Source organism: Urtica dioica, chromosome 12 (assembly GCF_054948205.1).
Source record: "Urtica dioica subsp. dioica isolate 48M chromosome 12, U.dioica_male_clone48M_v1_H2, whole genome shotgun sequence".
NCBI classification, from domain to species: Eukaryota; Viridiplantae; Streptophyta; class Magnoliopsida; order Rosales; family Urticaceae; genus Urtica; species Urtica dioica.
This window is the reverse complement of record NC_142767.1, coordinates 5,263,286-5,280,162: the sequence shown is the minus strand read 5'-3', so window position 1 is coordinate 5,280,162 and position 16,877 is coordinate 5,263,286. Positions and strand designations below refer to the sequence as shown.

At 39.8% G+C, this 16,877-nt stretch overlaps 2 protein-coding genes across 3 annotated transcripts; both read left to right on the top strand.

Moving 5' to 3' along the window:
• The first annotated feature begins 1,331 nt into the window (after positions 1 to 1,331).
• Positions 1,332 to 5,581, top strand: ORC4 (origin recognition complex subunit 4). Its single transcript, XM_089603357.1, has 16 exons — positions 1,332 to 1,487; positions 1,619 to 1,709; positions 1,800 to 1,856; positions 1,969 to 2,016; positions 2,161 to 2,211; positions 2,329 to 2,372; positions 2,487 to 2,550; positions 2,918 to 3,004; positions 3,239 to 3,330; positions 3,443 to 3,524; positions 3,904 to 3,989; positions 4,113 to 4,222; positions 4,312 to 4,404; positions 4,484 to 4,548; positions 4,621 to 4,764; positions 5,300 to 5,581. The coding sequence occupies exons 1-16, from the start codon at positions 1,378 to 1,380 to the stop codon at positions 5,327 to 5,329; spliced, it is 1,254 nt and encodes a 417-aa protein (XP_089459483.1). The 5' UTR covers positions 1,332 to 1,377; the 3' UTR covers positions 5,330 to 5,581.
• Positions 5,582 to 9,553: 3,972 nt separating this feature from the next.
• LOC149378752 (Class I peptide chain release factor) lies at positions 9,554 to 16,497 on the top strand. 2 transcript variants are annotated; one of them, XM_089602324.1, is made up of 8 exons: positions 9,554 to 9,917; positions 9,985 to 10,060; positions 10,183 to 10,313; positions 10,449 to 10,519; positions 15,547 to 15,628; positions 15,838 to 15,881; positions 15,978 to 16,008; positions 16,110 to 16,497. In XM_089602324.1, the coding sequence occupies exons 1-6, from the start codon at positions 9,624 to 9,626 to the stop codon at positions 15,856 to 15,858; spliced, it is 675 nt and encodes a 224-aa protein (XP_089458450.1). In that variant the 5' UTR covers positions 9,554 to 9,623; the 3' UTR covers positions 15,859 to 15,881; positions 15,978 to 16,008; positions 16,110 to 16,497. The 2 variants fall into 2 exon arrangements, with proteins under 2 accessions (XP_089458450.1, XP_089458449.1); XM_089602323.1 differs by having other exon boundaries at positions 15,968 to 16,008.
• Positions 16,498 to 16,877: the final 380 nt, after the last annotated feature.

Genomic DNA, 16,877 nt, shown 5'->3' with positions numbered 1-16,877 from the left:
CAGGAGGTCGCCGAAGAGCAGCGAGGTACGATGGAGCTATGCCCAACTTTGGTGACGTGGGCAGCGGCTCGACAAGGCACCGAGAGGCTACGAAAGTGTGCAGCAACGACGAGGTTTAGAGCGAAGCCTCGGCGTGGCGTAGACTTGAGGCAGCGAGTCCTCGAGGCTAGGACCGTTAGCTAGAGTCTAACTATAATCATGTATAATTAGTTGAAAAAAAAATGTAATTGTACAAAGTTAAACAAGTTGTGTAGTTTCGGGATTCACGTCGAGTGTCTCGGGTTAGCTTCGAGTTGTTAGTTAGAGATAAACCTAGAGTCGGTTTCCAATCATAGAATTCATATGAATAAAAAAAAAAGTCTTAAAAAATAAACTATTTAGTTATTTGTTTACAATTATAGAATTCATAGAATAATAAAAAAAAAAGTCTTAAAAAAATTATTGGGTGCGATTAGTCGCACCCAAAGACCTGGCGCGAAGGCCATTGGGTGCGACTAGTCGCACCCAAAGACTTGGCGCGAAGGCCATTGGGTGCGACTAGTCGTACCCAAAAACTTGGCGGGTAGACCAACGGGTGCGACTAGTCGCACCTAATGGCCTTCCCGCGGACTTTTTCGCACATCTTTTCTGACTTATGGGTGCGAATATGGGTGCGAAAATCCGCACCTAAAAGTCATGACCACTGACCTTTAGGTGCGAACTTTCGGGTGCGACTTTGTCGCACCTAAAGTCGCACCTAAAGGTATCATTGGGTGCGACTTTCGACCTTTAGGTGCGAAAAAAGTCGCACCCAATGCTGTTTTTTGTACTAGTGAAGGTTGTTCAACATTAATCAAATTGGTTAATTTGATTTATTGTGTTTATTTGTTAATTTGTTCATTCAGAGTGGTTTATTCGGGCAGAGTCTAAAAATCGATGGCTTAAGTTAGAAACGGCGAGCCTGCACGATTTTTATTAACAAAGCAAAAAAAATATTAATATTTATAAATATTCGTTAATAATTATGTATAATCATCAGACTCTAATGATATAAATGGCATGCTAAAAACATCAAAATAACGTTATATCACCATAATGCCTATTTATTTAAAATTTACAAAAAATGGACTACTTAGAAAATCTCCAAATTGGCTTAGTTACTCGATAAAAAAAATAAAGGAGTTATTTGAGATATTAAGTTTGAAAAGAATGTATTAAAGATAATTTGGGATAATCTCTACTTCTTTAGACGTTGGTTGTAACTCTGGGCTAAGCCCATATTTGATTGGGCATTAGCATCTCGGCCTACTTGGTCGTCTTCTTTCCCGCCATCTCTCTCTCTTCACCGAACCTGCCAGACCAGTCTTGCCCTCGCTGTCCGTGTGAAGCAACGCATCAATGGGACGAGGAAATCATGCAGAGAAAGCGCTGACTATTCTCAGAAGCCGACTCTGCGATCATGATTTCATCTTCAAACATTTCTCTGAATCTCCCGACTCCAACTACAGGTTTATCCTTTCTCTGTTTAGTTCCTGAGGAAAAAAATGTAAACCGTTCCCTGTATATCGGAACTGGAATGAGCTCGATCCAGTTGAGAATTTTGATTTTCATGTCTTTTTTTTTCCTCCCTATTTGGCAGGAAGTTGAAATTTATCATATCGAGTTCGATCACCGAGGCTTGCAACAATTCCGTCTTGCTTTTAGGCCCTCGAGGTTCTGGCAAACTTGCGGTGAGATTTTTTTCAAGGATGATTACGTAGTCTTTCGATACTTTGGGGATGTTATTCGCGTTATGTTTGTTTTTGAACAATTTGGATTAGGTTTTGGAGCTTGTTATCAAGGACTTGTTGCTAGAATTCCCTGATATGGTCTCATTGGTATGTAATAATCAGTGACATGATCTTACAAAATATTTCGTAAAACATAATCTAAAAAAGAAAAAAAATCTCAGAAATAAAAACACATTTTTCGTTTCGATTTGTGTTTCAGATCAAGCTGAGTGGACTTTTGCACAGCGATGACAATTGCGCATTGAAGGTTGGGCTTTTTCAGTCATAATCAAGCTCCATTTTCTGAGCTTTGATTCGAATGTGTTCTTTTATTTTCAGTGGATTCTTCCGGGGGATATATTATTGTTTTGTCCAATTTATTGTTTTCTTAACGTGGCTCTTCATTATTCAGGAAATTGCTAGACAGTTATGTGCTGAGCATCAGTTGTTGTTCTCGAAAATGGTAATGTAAATTTCTTTTGTGTATTAGTATTGAGAGTACTATGAGCTCTTCAATATCTCTAGTCTCTTCATGTATAATTTATTTTCTGTATTTATTTTTTCCAAATAAATTTCGCAGGCATCATTTGATGATAATTCTCAGTTTGTGATAGCCATGCTGAGGTGAGGATGACTATATCTAAACAAAACCACTTGTCATTTCGTTTATGAAGAATGGATGCTAAAAATTATTATTGTTATCATTATTATTATTGTTATTATTTATTTTTTCGCTAGGGAATGTGGATTAGCTCATAAAACGATTATTTTCGTATTGGATGAGTTTGACCTATTCGCTCAGGTACGGTTCGAATTCCTTTTTACATTTCCAAAATTATTTGTTTAAAAACTCTGCAATCTGGATTCTAGGCAAAAAAAAAAAAATGTTTGTGATATGGATTAAGACAGTTGTCATAAACTACAAGCCTCAGAATAAAACCTCCATCAATTTAAAAGAAGAAAAATAAAAGTTGTCAACAACAAGAAGATAATGTATCATTCAGAAAAGTTGTTTTAGCATATCTGATTAGGCAACAGAACGTCTTAATATTCTGTATTCAATAGAATTCGAGTGCATTTAAGGAAAAAAAAACTATCTAGTAATTGTTTTTTGTTTCTGTTAAAACTGCAACATTTTAATCCTACTTTGAATCTCGGGATCTTTTCAGGGAAAACAAAGATTACTCTATAGTTTGCTGGATGCGATGCAATCAGTAACATCCCAAGCAATTGTTATTGGTGTGAGTTGTCGATTGGTATGTCCCCCTCAACTTTATTTGCTAGACAAGTTTATACGCATTTTCAATACATGTCCTGAAGAATAAAAAAGAAATCCATTTTCCCGAGGCAGCAAGTTGGTAATTAGCATATTTTCTTTTTATAGATAAATCCATTGAAGAGTTATAAGATATGATAGATACAGATTCATTTTGAGAATTAGATCTACTTTGCAAGCTTATATTTATCTTTCTACTTTGAAAACCACGTAGGACGCAGATCAGCTTCTCGAAAAAAGAGTAAGATCTCGTTTTTCTCATAGAAAACTACTGTTCCTTCCTCCCATTGAAGACCAGTTGCAGAGGTAAAAAAAATTCTCGTCTGACTTAAATTAAATAAGTACACTGAGTGATCACGCCCATAATTTTCTTTTGCTGTTGTTTTTGTTTTAATTGCCTTGAGTTCTAGTGGTGCAGGTTATTGGAGCATGTTTTGATATTGCCAACAGATTCAACCCTTCCTCAGGAGTACGCTGTTGAGTTCAACACAAGGCTACGAGTATCCTTTTCGTCAACTTAGACTTGTACCATCTCATTGATATAGCTTTCTTCGGTACCAAAAAGGCCAAATAGTGATGAAAAAAAATGGGATAGCTTGAATTTCCTATATGGATCATGGCCACAGACAGGGATGGAGCCAGCTAAAGGCCCACTAGGGGCTTAAGCCGCCCCCCTCAATTTGTTTTTACACTTCTTACCCAAATTTAATTTTATTCTTCTTTTATGTTTACCCTGAAAATTTACAAATTAGCCTCCTCTGAATCTTTTTTTTTTCTTCACTTTAGGCCCCCTCTAAGTTTGGAGTCTAGCTCCGTCCCTGGCCACAGAGATAATTATATATGAGCTGTTCACAATTGAAATCCTTCACTTATTTACAGAGCATTTTTGCAGACGACAAATTGAAAGAAGTTATCAATGCCCATATGGACGGAGATTCCTGCGTCGACCATTTATTGAAGTTTCTGTAAGTTGCTAATTTTTAGTTTTAATTTTTATTATTTTTTTGCACTGTAAAAAGTTTAGACACATTCTTTAGTTTGTCATCAATTAGGCTCACCGTTCTTTTGTAATGATGATGATGTACTAGATTCCGTGCTGTTTCCAACATGGACTTTGAAACCGGATTTTTATCGTTGAAGTGTTTCGAATCAGCGGCGTCGAATATCCGAAGGCATCCAAAGATGGAATGCATAAAAGGTAATGACTCGAATCCACAGCTATTTTCACTCTCTTTAGAGCCATTGCTGCTACGAATCTCAGAGTTATATTTTTTGGGGGCTAAACAGATTGCTCCATATTGGAACTCTACATTCTGGTATGCATGAAGAGGTTGGAGATCAAAGAGAAAAGCTCCTATAACTTCAATTCTGTGATGAAAGGTAAAAAGCCGAGCTTGAAGAACGTGTATATATTTGTTTTTCTATTCTAATAAATGGTCGATTTGCTCGCATGCCAAAGAGTACAAAATCATTCACGATTCATTCCGTACATCCGATTACTATGCCCGAAACATATGCTTACGGGTATGTATGTATAACCGGAAAACCTTCTTCACTTGTTTTTCAAACACTAATTTCTGTATTGACTTTGTACAGGCTTTTGAGCACCTTTTACAACGGGAATTGGTCAGTTTTGCGGACACAAGAGGGAGCAATCAGTCGATCGAGTTCCGACCAGTTAAGCTTTTGGTGTCGTTCCATGAGTTACACCAGGGATTGAAATCCTACCGATCTTGTCCGGTAAATTCAATCTCTCTTTTTTATATTTTGCGTGAAAATAGTCCCTGAATTATTATGCAAGTCGCATATTGGTCCTAATTTTTCAATCAGAATGGTCCTTAAGCTGACGATTTCATAGCATTTTGGTCGTTTTTATCAAAATTTAGCTTTTAATGAAATCTATCAAATATGATTTCCAACTGAAATAGCTTGCTATATTTATATAAAATAATCTGATTAAACCATATACTGTCTTTAAAACACTAAATAAAAGTTAAATGAGTCGATATTTTTTTACGAAGATTCTATTTAGTCATACATTCTTACTCAACAATTATATATATATATATATATATATATATATATATATATATATATATATGTAATTTATAGATTTGGATTTCATAAAGAAGAGAATATGAAAAGAATGTTGGACAATCCACATTGTGATGATTATTTTGTTTAGAAAATTACCACTTGTATAATAGTTTACCAAATCTTGTCTTGGATTTGGTTGCGTTTCTGATATATCTTTGTTTGTTTGTTTGTATGACAGGCCGTTCTCAACAAATTGATGGCTGGTTAGATACTGTGTAAACAAGAACAAGACAACATTTGCTTATTTATTCGGCTTAACAATATTTAAAAAATAGCTTGTATGTAAGGCCATTTTTCTGCAAATTATTTGTTAGAGCAAACTCGACGGTAGAAGCAGAGTTAATTTTGGGTGTGTTTGGCAGTGCTTGTTGCGAAATTCCAAAATGTGCAGCGTTGGAGGATGACGATTTGGAGCAAATGCCCCTCTTTGATATGATTCCGTGTGCTGCTAAATCTTTTGGTTTATTTAAGTGTGGGTGGACTCCTAACAATGCATTAGAACACGCTAGTTTCTCTCTCATCTCGTTTCCTCTCTAGGGTTTCAAAGGAAAACACAGTAGCCGCCACTCTTCCCCTGGGGCTAGGTACGGGCAGTGGCCTCTGCCGCTCGCCGTAGTGCCTTCGGCTCTGGGGGTGGAGATATAAATAATGAAACGCCACCGGTGTGAGAGAGACCTATCGACGCTTGACAGAGGAGAGGCGGCGGGGGCTTGGCGAGGCGTCGTCGATCGCGGATCCTCGGTGGCGATGCCATGGCCGGCGGCGCCCATGCGTGGTGGGTTGTTGGCGTTCATGGTGTGGCGCTACTCGTCGGCGGTTGTGTGGCTTTGCACATCGCAGATGAAACCGAGGTGCTTCTCGTTGACGACGGCGGTGCATCGTTTCACGCTTGGGATGGAGGAGCGATGCTGCACGTTGGCGGCGGAGGAGCGGGGTGTCTCCCCGGAGTCGGTGTGGCGACAATCGGTGACGGAGCTGTAGCGTGTCTCCCAGGAGTCGGTGCGGCGACATTCCTCGGTGACAGAGCTGCGGTGTGTCTCCCCGGAGTCGGTGCGGCGACGATCCTCGGTGACGGAGCTGTGGCGTGCCTCCCCGGAGCCGGTGACGGTGCGGCGCGGTTCCTCGACGACGGTTTCTGCGCAACGAAGGTTCACGTCGAAGGGGACAGAGCGGTATGGCTCATCGGCTACAACGTTGTGGAGTGGCTCCTCGGCGACGGAGTTTCTGCGGCGTGGTCCCGACGATGCAGTGGCGTGGTTCCTCGGCAACGGGGACGGTGAAGCGAGGCTCTTCGGTGTAGGCCATCGATCTCTGGTGGCGGTTTTAAATTTTATATTGATTTTTTTTGCTTTAAAAATATTTGAGACTCGTTTATTTTGTTACAGCATTTTGTCTGGTTTGGTTTGTTTTGGGGGCGGATTAGCCGTCGTCCACTATCCCGATGTGGATTTCCTGTTAGGTTTTAATCTATGCAGGTTGAAGAACCACCCTATTCGTGGTTATCTGATCGAGTTTGGTTGGATTTTTCCATCGCCAATCTTTGGGTTTTTTAACGAGCCTCTTGTGTGCTCTATTGGTGCTTGTAATTCTTCCCGTTGTCGGAAGTTTGCACATATCGTACTTTTACCGGAATTTAGTGTTAGATTCACCTCGACTTAGGTCTTGGTAATCCATGTACTATGGTGTTATTCTCCTGTATTGATGGGTTTTTTTACCCAATTTTAATGGAAAATTCGTACTATTAAAAAAAAAAAAGTGGGGGTGGACTCCTAGAGTTGAGACTTGCTAGGAAGAGTATCTCCTGGAATTTTAGCACCGATTAACACCAAATTTCAAACAAAAACTTTTCTTTATGATTATATTATCAAAACCAATAAAAGTACTACAAAATATTTTGTGAAATTTGTTGTCACTATCCCACCTTACACTTCTTATTAGGGGAATAACCCAAATTTCATTTAATTAAGGAAATAGCCCATTTTTTCTTAGTAGATAATTATACCATTCGCTTATAATATACATTCGCTCATAATATTCACAGAACAAACAAATTCACGCTCAAACAAGCTTGGGCCATCATTCTCTGTCCAAAATTCAACAATCAAACCAGCTTTTACGATCATCATCATCACCGCAACATCGTTTGTCTTGGTAAATTAATGTAATGAAACTGAATGCTTGCATTAGGTAAATTAATTAACTGAATAGGTTAATGAATAAACTGAATGCTTTTAGTTATGGAATTGCTTAGCTTAACGTAGTGAACTGAATGCTTGCATTTGGTAAATTAATTAACTGAATAGGTTAATGAATAAACTGAATGCTTGTGTTATGAATTTGCTTTGCTTAATGTGTGCTTAATGTAATGAACCGAATGCTTGCATTAGGTTAATTAATTAACTAGATGAGTTAATTAATTAACAGAATCCTTTGAGTTATGGATTTGCTTTACTTAATGTAATCAACTGATCATGCACAAACGCGAACACAAACACAATCACAAACACAGAGAGACGAAGAGTTTAATGTACTCCAATCTTACGTTAATTGTTGTGATGGCGATCTCAAGCTTGTTGATCTGTGGGATGATCTGCACGACGATGGACGACGAACGAGAGAGAGGCGCTGGTTGATCAGCAATGATGATGGATGACGATCGACGATGACGCGACGGCGTGAAGTGGATCGGCGAGTTTAGGTTTGGGGAATTTCTGTCGATGCAATTTTGGAAGACTGATTGAATTTTGTTTTGTTATATACAAGAGTAATTTAGTATCACTTGGGTTATTCCCTTAATTTATTCAAATTTGAGTTATTCTCCTAATATTGGTGGGCTGATTGGGCTAATATATTCACTTTCTCAAATATTTTGGTAGTCAAAGCATTAAAAGTCCAATCAAATATTAAATTTTTTTTATTTTATTTTACCTTAGACTACTACTATAACTTAGAGCTCATTATACAATGTGACTGGGGTCTAAATGGTATGAATTTTTGTGTTTTGAACTATGGTTGGAGTTTGTTTAATAGTGTTTGATCTGTGGGATGATCTGCACGACGATGGACGACGAACGAGAGAGAGGCGCTGGTTGATCAGCAATGACGATGGATGACGATCGACGATGACGCGACGGCGTGAAGTGGATCGGCGAGTTTAGGTTTGGGGAATTTCTGTCGATGCAATTTTGGAAGACTGATTGAATTTTGTTTTGTTATATACAAGAGTAATTTAGTATCACTTGGGTTATTCCCTTAATTTATTCAAATTTGAGTTATTCTCCTAATATTGGTGGGCTGATTGGGCTAATATATTAACTTTCTCAAATATTTTGGTAGTCAAAGCATTAAAAGTCCAATCAAATATTAAATTTTTTTTATTTTATTTTACCTTAGACTACTACTATAACTTAGAGCTCATTATACAATGTGACTGGGGTCTAAATGGTATGAATTTTTGTGTTTTGAACTATGGTTGGAGTTTGTTTAATAGTGTTTGTAACAGTGATATACCAAAAGCTATATCAGGTTTTTATTCTATGAGTATTGCACCTGAGGTGCTTATAGAAAGGGAAGCTAAGAAATTGGATATAACATTTGAGAACCACTCTATGCTTTTTTACCCCATTAGGAAAATCCATAGTTTATATTCGAATAGACTAAAATATCCTAAAATTCAAGACAAAACACATGATCAATCTCAACCTTTTCTTATGTTCAAAATCTTCAAGTTTTATTGATGAAATATGTGGGTAAGTTTGTATATTATAGGTTTTTTGGAGTCCCAGCTGTCATTGTTTGCTTGTCAAAAATTTCGGAATTTCATACCAACTTTGAAATTAAAAAAAAAAAAATTAATATACTTAAAAATTACTCTAAAATTTTTGGCATAGAAACAAAGGGAATGTTTGGTTTTCATTCCAAAAAGTGTTTTTGACTTTTTGAGATAGAAAAATTGAAAACAAAAAGTGAAAGTTGCGTTTGGTTTAATTTTTCGGAAATTTTTTTGAAGTTGTTTTGTAAAAGAGTAAAGAAAACTGAAAACAAATAAAATGTGTTTTGTAAAAAAAATTATTCTCTTCTCTCCTCCTCCTTAAAAAACAAAAATGAAAACTGTACCAAACAGTTTTTTCAATTTCTCAAAAACAAAAATGAAAACTGTACCAAACAGCTTTTTGAAAACAACTGCAAAATAATTTTTCAGTACAACTACAAAAATTAGAAAATAGAAAACAAAAACTTTTTGAGTTAACTACCAAACAAAAATTTCGAAGAATGCATTCTAGTTCAATGAAAATTTTAGATTTTTATATCAATATAGCAATTTATTGTATTTTACACAAATAAAATATCTAAATACAAACTTTTCTCGAATTATCTTTAATTCTTTAATGATAATTGGATTCTCTATCATGTTATATCAATTTATGATGGAGAAAAATAACAAATGTATACTAAATAATACATGAAAATAAATGAAAAATCGGTAGAAAGTCGTAGAAGAAATGGCAACGACGGAGTTGCTCTTCCTCCGGACTCTTCTCTCCGGCGGGCTCTTCCTGGCCCCCATTCCCAGGAGAGCCACTCTGTTCTGTTCTCCGGTGGAGCGTCGTGTCCGCGGCGGAGTCCGGTGCCTGAGCTCCGGCGGAGGGAAAGAGTACCTGGACATGAGTGACGCGGAGCTTCTTCGGCAGTGCGACCTCGACACATTCAGGGCGTCGGGTCCTGGAGGCCAACACCGGAATAAGCGCGACTCCGCCGTCAGGCTCCGTCACCGTCCCACCGGAATCGTCTCCCAGGTCACACCTCATTCACAAATTAGGCTTAGGCTTTCCATTTCAGTACTGAATCATTTTCATAAGGCAGGCTGTTGAGGACCGGTCGCAACACATGAACAAAGCTTCCGCGCTCGAACGCCTTCGCGCTCTTCTAGCCATCAAAGGTACCCTTGAATTGGAATTGATATCCCTATCATCATTATCATTAGCCTTTTATTTCAACCCAATTATTACCTGTGACTTGACTCAACTGAACTATAGTTCTTGTTGTGATGTCTCGCGTTAGTTAGGAACACGGTGAGCCTCGATGATTATTCGCCGCCTCCAGAGCTGCTTCAAATTCTTCCGGCAAAGTCGACCATCAGGGGCTCAGATTGCGGTCCTCAGATCGGACCCAAAAATTCCAAATTCATTCCAGTATGAGTTCACAACAAGCATTCCATTTCATCTCAAATCGTGGTGCTCGGTTGAGTACCATGTGGTTCAATCTCAGAGCCGAGATGATAAGTCTTGATTTTGTAAATCTTATCATTTTGAGGATGTTGTGTGCAGGGAATGCAAGCTCTTTTGGATCTGATGTTTGCAGTTGACGGCTCAGTAGCTGACGCAGCAAAGCATCTCGGGTATTCTTCACACCCTATTTGATCCTTGTGTGTATCTGTGAGAGTGTAAGAGAAGAGAGAAATCTCTACAGAGCGAAAAGATCTCTCTAGAAATCAATGTGGTTTCCATTTCTCATTAACTAAATTTGTTACATCAGTTTTGGGTATATATAATTACAACTATCTTAACAGACTTTGACTAGTTGACTGACTATCTAACAACTTGCTAGCTAGTGGACAATTCAGCTGCTATGTGGCCTTTTGTGGTAGGCTGAGATTTCTCTTTAGAGCTTGACGTGGCAATTCTCTTAACAGCCTCCCTCAAGCGAAAGGGGGAGTTCACAACTTGAGCTTGTCCTTCATAAAGAGAAATCTACCTACAGATAGGCCCTTAGTTGTAGTTTGATCGTATGTGAGGACGTATCTGATCTCGACCTCTTTTCTTAACACCATGTCACGAATGAAATGCACGTTGATCTCAATGTGCTTGGTGCGCAAGTGATACACCGGGGTTGCTGCAAGCGCTGCGGCACCGACACTGTCGCACCATATCATCGGGACTGAGGTCGTGTTGATCTTCATCTCTTGCAATAATGACTTGTGCAAAGACACTTCAGCTCCAGTTTGTGCGAGTGCGTGATATTCCGCCTCTGTTCTTGACCTGGAAATCACATGCTGTTTTCGCGAGCTCCAAGATATGGGACAGCCCCAAGATAGACACAGTAGGCACTCGTTGATCGCATGTCATCGGAGCACCTGGCCCAGTCAGCGTCTACAAAGCACCCTAGAGAGAGTGTTGATGATGGTTGAAGACGAATCCCATGTGTTGCCGTGCCTTTCAAGTATTGCAACACCCTTTTGCACGTGAGCCAGTGTTTGTCAGTTGGACTATGAAGAAACTGACTTAGCTTATTGACACTGTAAGCTATGTCTGGTCGCGTTAGTGTAAGATATTGCAAGGCACCCGCAGTACTTCTATACAGAGTTGGCTCACTCATTGGCTCCCCTTCGCCCTTGGTCAAGGTTTGACTTGGAGTTGCCGGTGTAGAGCACGTCTTCGCGCCAGTCATTTTGGTCTTGACCAGCAAGTCCATCACATACTTTGACTGCGAGAGATAAAGCCATGTGTTGTCTCGAAAGGCCTCGATGCCTAAGAAGTAATGGAGGTTTTCAAGCTGCTTCAGAGAGAACTGGCGATGAAGATCAGAGACAAGCCTAGAGATGGCTTCGTCACTGTTTTCGGTAACCAAGATGTCGTCCACGTACACAAGGAACAAGATGTAGATATTGTTCCTTGAGTAGATGAACACTGATGTGTCGGATTTAGAACCTGAGAAGCCCCATGCCAGAAGGGATTCTTTTAGCTTGTCGAACCACACTCTAGGAGCCTGTTTAAGGCCTTAGAGTGTTTTCTTTAGTTTGCAGATGTGAGTCGGCTTGGATTTGTCAACGAATCCGTCAGGTTGCCACATGTACACGTCTTCAGTGAGCTCACCGTTTAGGAACGCGTTGTTGACGTCCAATCATCGAATACGCTACCCTTTGTGAATTGCAAGCGTAAGTACAATTCGCACAGTGCACAGTTTAACCACAGGGCTAAACGTCTCCGAGAAGTCCATGCCTGGAGTTTGAGTGAAACCCTTGGCCACCAGTCGTGCCTTGTCCCTCTGCATAGCGCCATCTGCATTGTATCTTAATTTGGAAACCCATTTGTTCCCAATCATGTTATACCGGGAGTTGTGTGGAATCAATTCCCATGTGTCGTTTTGTGGAATCAAGTCCAATTGGCATTAAGTGCTTTGATCACAGAATCTGGTTCAACAGCTCGAGGGTCAAGGATTAAGGGATGTTTGGTTGCTAGGTGAATCTTGGGTTTGAAAGTACCTACTTTTGACCTGGTAGTCATAGTATGTGTTGGTTTGGGACCAGTGGTAACAGAAGGGTTTTCAGAAGTGGCAGGAATTGGATGGCTATTTGTGGTAACTTGGTCACGTGAGGGTGCAGAGCTGGCTGGTAAAGGTATTTTAGGAGTGGTGTGTGGGACAAGTATAGGCAATGAAGTTGTACTATGGACTGGTGAGAAGTTTGGCTCTATATGTGTGATAGGGACGTGTGTAGACGAGTGATCATTGGTGTGTGTGGGACTCGAGACACGGCCCTGAGCAGGCTCTCCAACCTCACCATCAATTCTAGTAGCGGTCCATTTGATCTCAGAAAAAGGTAAAACAGTGGGACTGGACTCAATGGCAGAATAATCACCATTACGAAATAAATGTTTGTAAAGGAATTCTTGTTCATTGAACACAGCATGTCTAGTGATATAAATTCTACTTGAAGAAGATAGGCATTTGTAACCTTTGTGAGAAGGGCTGTAACCTAGAAAAACACACTTAGCAGACCTCATTTGGAGTTTGTGTTTATTATAGGGTCGAAGGTATGGAAACACAATACAGCCAAACACACGAAAAGAGTTGTAATCAGGGACTCTGTTATAAAGCTTACGAAAAGGTGAAATGTCGTTGATCACAGGTGTGGGAAGGGTGTTGATTATGTATGCTGCTGTGAAAACACTCCCACCAATGGCTAAGAGGCATATCAGATTGAGCAAGTAAGGTTAGTCCTAGTTCAACAATGTGCCTATGTTTGCGCTCGGCCCTACCATGACCATGAATGTGTGGACATGGATGTCTCATCTGAATTCCATGCTCAGTGAGAAAAGGTTTAAAACTCCTGAATTCACTACCCCAATCGCTTTGCACACACATAATTTTGGTTTGTAAAGACTTTTCTATGATTTTTTTGGAGCATAAGAAAGCATCAGATTTCAGTTTTAAGGAAAGATCCAAGTAAAACGTGTGAAGTCATCTATGAAATGAATATAATATCTAAATCCTAGTTGTGACGTGAGAGGGGACAGACCCCACAGGTCTGTGTGAATGATCTGAAGAGGTTGGTTGTTCTGGTTGTGGACATAGTGAAAGACTAGGGCATGGCTTTTGCCATATTGACATGCATCACAACAATTTGTAGTAGTGTAAGAAGAATTAGAAACATTGCATTGTTTTGAAATTCTGATTACAACAGGGTTTGAAGTATGGCCTAAACGCATATGCTAAAGATTCCATTTATTAATGTCATCAGACGAGGCTTGAAAGCAACGAAAACAATTTTCAGATTTAATCCTAGTCATACGAGACTTGAAAGCAATGAAAACAATTTTGAGACTCAATCCTAGGTACAACAACGTTTTGACTAGACACAGAACAAGCAAAGTTTGACCTCTTAGATTGAGACTGAGATATCTCTTGACTACTAGATTGACCTTGTGGTAGCTGGTAGAGTCCGCTCTTCAGCTCCCCTTGAAGTAGAGGCATCCCTGTTTTCGAATCCCTGACACACCAAAAATCACGGTGAAATTCCACAAAAGCATTGTTTTCTGAGGTCAATTTTGAAACACTTAAAAGGCAGAGCTGTTGATCCAATATGTGTGATTGAAAGACACTTACCATTACCGACCATCAGCTTTTCCTTTCCTTTGTACTCTGAGTTGATTTGCAGGATTTTGAGTTCCACCGTGACGTGATGAGTTGCTCCTGAATCCACATACCAGCATGGATCGCACACGGACTTTGGGCTGCCGTAGAACGCTGCCTTGTTTGCCTGAGTTGATGAAGAGTCTGTCTGGAAGCTTTAATCGTGGTGATGCTAGCACGCAAGAGCAGTGTGGCCTTGTTTGCCACAAATTTGGGACGTAGGCTTTGAGTTCGATCCTCGACCACCGCCATTGAAGCGGCCTCTTCCTCTTCCTCGTGGTGTGGATCCAGATCCTCGTCCGCGACCACGTCGTCCATTTCCTCCGCCGCGATTGTCGATGTAGTTCGCCATGGCATTGTTGACGTCGATCGTTGCTGTCGAGTTTTGTTGCTCAATCCTCGTTTCTTGGGACAAGGCCATCGCGTGAACTTCTTGTACAGAGATCGCATAGCCATCAAGATCTGCGGATCGAAGTCTGTTGCTCACCATTGCCACCACTACATCATACTCTGCCGGTAAACCAGTCAGAATTGACGTAATTAGGTCAATCTCTGAGATCTCGCAGCCGGCCAAAAATAGCGAGTCTGCTATGCCTTCCATCTTCATGATGTAGTCAGAGATCGACATTGATCCTTTTCTGGTGGTCTGGAGTTGCGTCCTCAGTGGAACGATCCTTGAAGAGCCTCTCCAACGCCGTCCAAACGCCATGAGCTGTTCGGATTCGAGTCACAGACCTGAACATTGATGTGGGGTGGACAAGAGCCAACTCAGTAGCAGTTGATCCTCTCAATCTCACGCATCGAACTCTGGATTAGGTATTGCGATCGCCTTTCCTGCTTCGTCAATTCCTGAGATGAACTCTGGAGGACAAGCTTTTGTGCCGAGGATTAGGCCTTCGAGATTGTGACCTCGTATCGCTGGGAAGATCTGAGATCTCCACACCAGGTAGTTGTTGCGATCCAATTTGACGGAGATCGCTGAGTTGAGAGACGATGAGAATGGAGAGTGCTCACCAGTCGTTCGACCAAAGGTCTTCTCCTGAGGGAACGAGGAAGACGAAGAATCGAGCACCATTTCTGGCTCTGATATTATATTTTAGTGTAAGAGAAGAGAGAAATGTCGACATAGCGAAAATATCTCTCTAGGAATCAATGTGACTTCCGTTTCTAATTAACTGAATTCGCTACATCAGTTTTGGGTATATATAATTACAACTTTCTTAACAGACTTTGACTAGTTGACTGACTATCTAACAACTGGCTAGCTGGTGGACAGTTCAGCTGCTACGTGGCCTCTTGTGGTAGGCTGAGATTTCTCTTTAGAGCTTGACATGGCAATGCTCTTAACAGTATCTATGCGATGCCAACTGTGTGACACTGATTTGTTTGTGATCGCCGATCACGTAAAACAGTGATCACTTTTATTCGCAAGATGATCACCGTTCATCTAATTGATATCCGAAAGCGCAAGTACCGTTTTCGGGCGTGAAAGTTGTTTCTGTGTTCATATTGCAGATTAAGCACGGGAGGGTTGTCTCGCTTGATACTATCTGATGATTCTCTTCGAATGGCAGTGAATGAATTGAGGACGTCCAAGGTATGTGACTGCCAAATCTGATAAAAAATTTCACTTGTCTGAACTTTTTTTTTTTTTTTTTTTAAATTTTTTTTTATTATTATTTTTTTTTTTATATAAATATTTCCATGTGTAAAATTTTCTTCGGATCTTGATCAAAATTGTGATGCTGTATGTATGATCATTAGCAATATTACTACACTCCTTAAATATTATTGCCATCTCTGCAGGGAATGAAGCCTCTAAAGTAGTTTTCTCTAGTTCTATTTTCCAGGTATAATTAAGGTTTGATTTTCATGTTTTTAAAATTCGATTAATATCTGTAAGCCAGTTTCGCAAACTTAACTTTTGTAATGTCAGGGCTCAAAAGCTTTCAAACTCCCGAGTTACATTTTTTTGAGGTACGATTACAGACTATATTCCGATTCTAGTTTCTCTTCAATCCAGCTTGCTGTCATGAAATTAACCATGGCCTTCGTTTTACATTGGGTTTCATGTTCAGTATTGCATTGTCGATCAGTCGACCGTTTTGCAGACCCTAACTTGGCTTTGGCTTTGATGTCTCCACCAGTTTGGTTAGGACCGAATCCCGTGCTTCTAATTTTACCCATGATTTTATTTCGGGGATGAAATGTAAATTTTAAGTTAAAAATGAACATACGACTCTCTTTGTAGCATACCTGGTTAGGGATTTCCTTGGCAGCTCAAAGGATCGAGTTGTAGAAAGAGGAAGAAGTTAAAAATGAGCATAATTTATCGTCGCTGTAGAAGTGTAAATTTTAAATAAATAAAAAAGACCATCAAGAACAAGAAAACATTGATCTTTATTGCTTGTATATGTTTATCTTTATATTGATTCTTAATGGAAAGAAATAAAATAAAATTACAGGCTTTCATATGTGGTTAGTGGGTTTTACTTGTGTCTTATAAGTGAACCCAAATTAAAATTTTAGACTTGGCCATCAAACTATATAGCAGTTGAAAACGCCAAAATATTGATATTGCCAACATATTGATATCGGACCTAGGTTTTTTTTTTCACTTGTCTCGTTATGTTTCTACCAAGGTTCTAAACCCCAACGAAAATCGGCGACTTTCGCCATCGCCGCCGCTAGACCAAGAGTGTATTTTTCGTTTCTTCTTAGAATGTCGTTCGATAATCGCCGAAACGACGTGCCGTTCCGTAAAAAAATGATCGAACGTTTTCGTTGTGTGTAAAAGATAAAAATGAAGAATTTTGGCGAAAATCGTTCATGTAGGCATTTTTTTT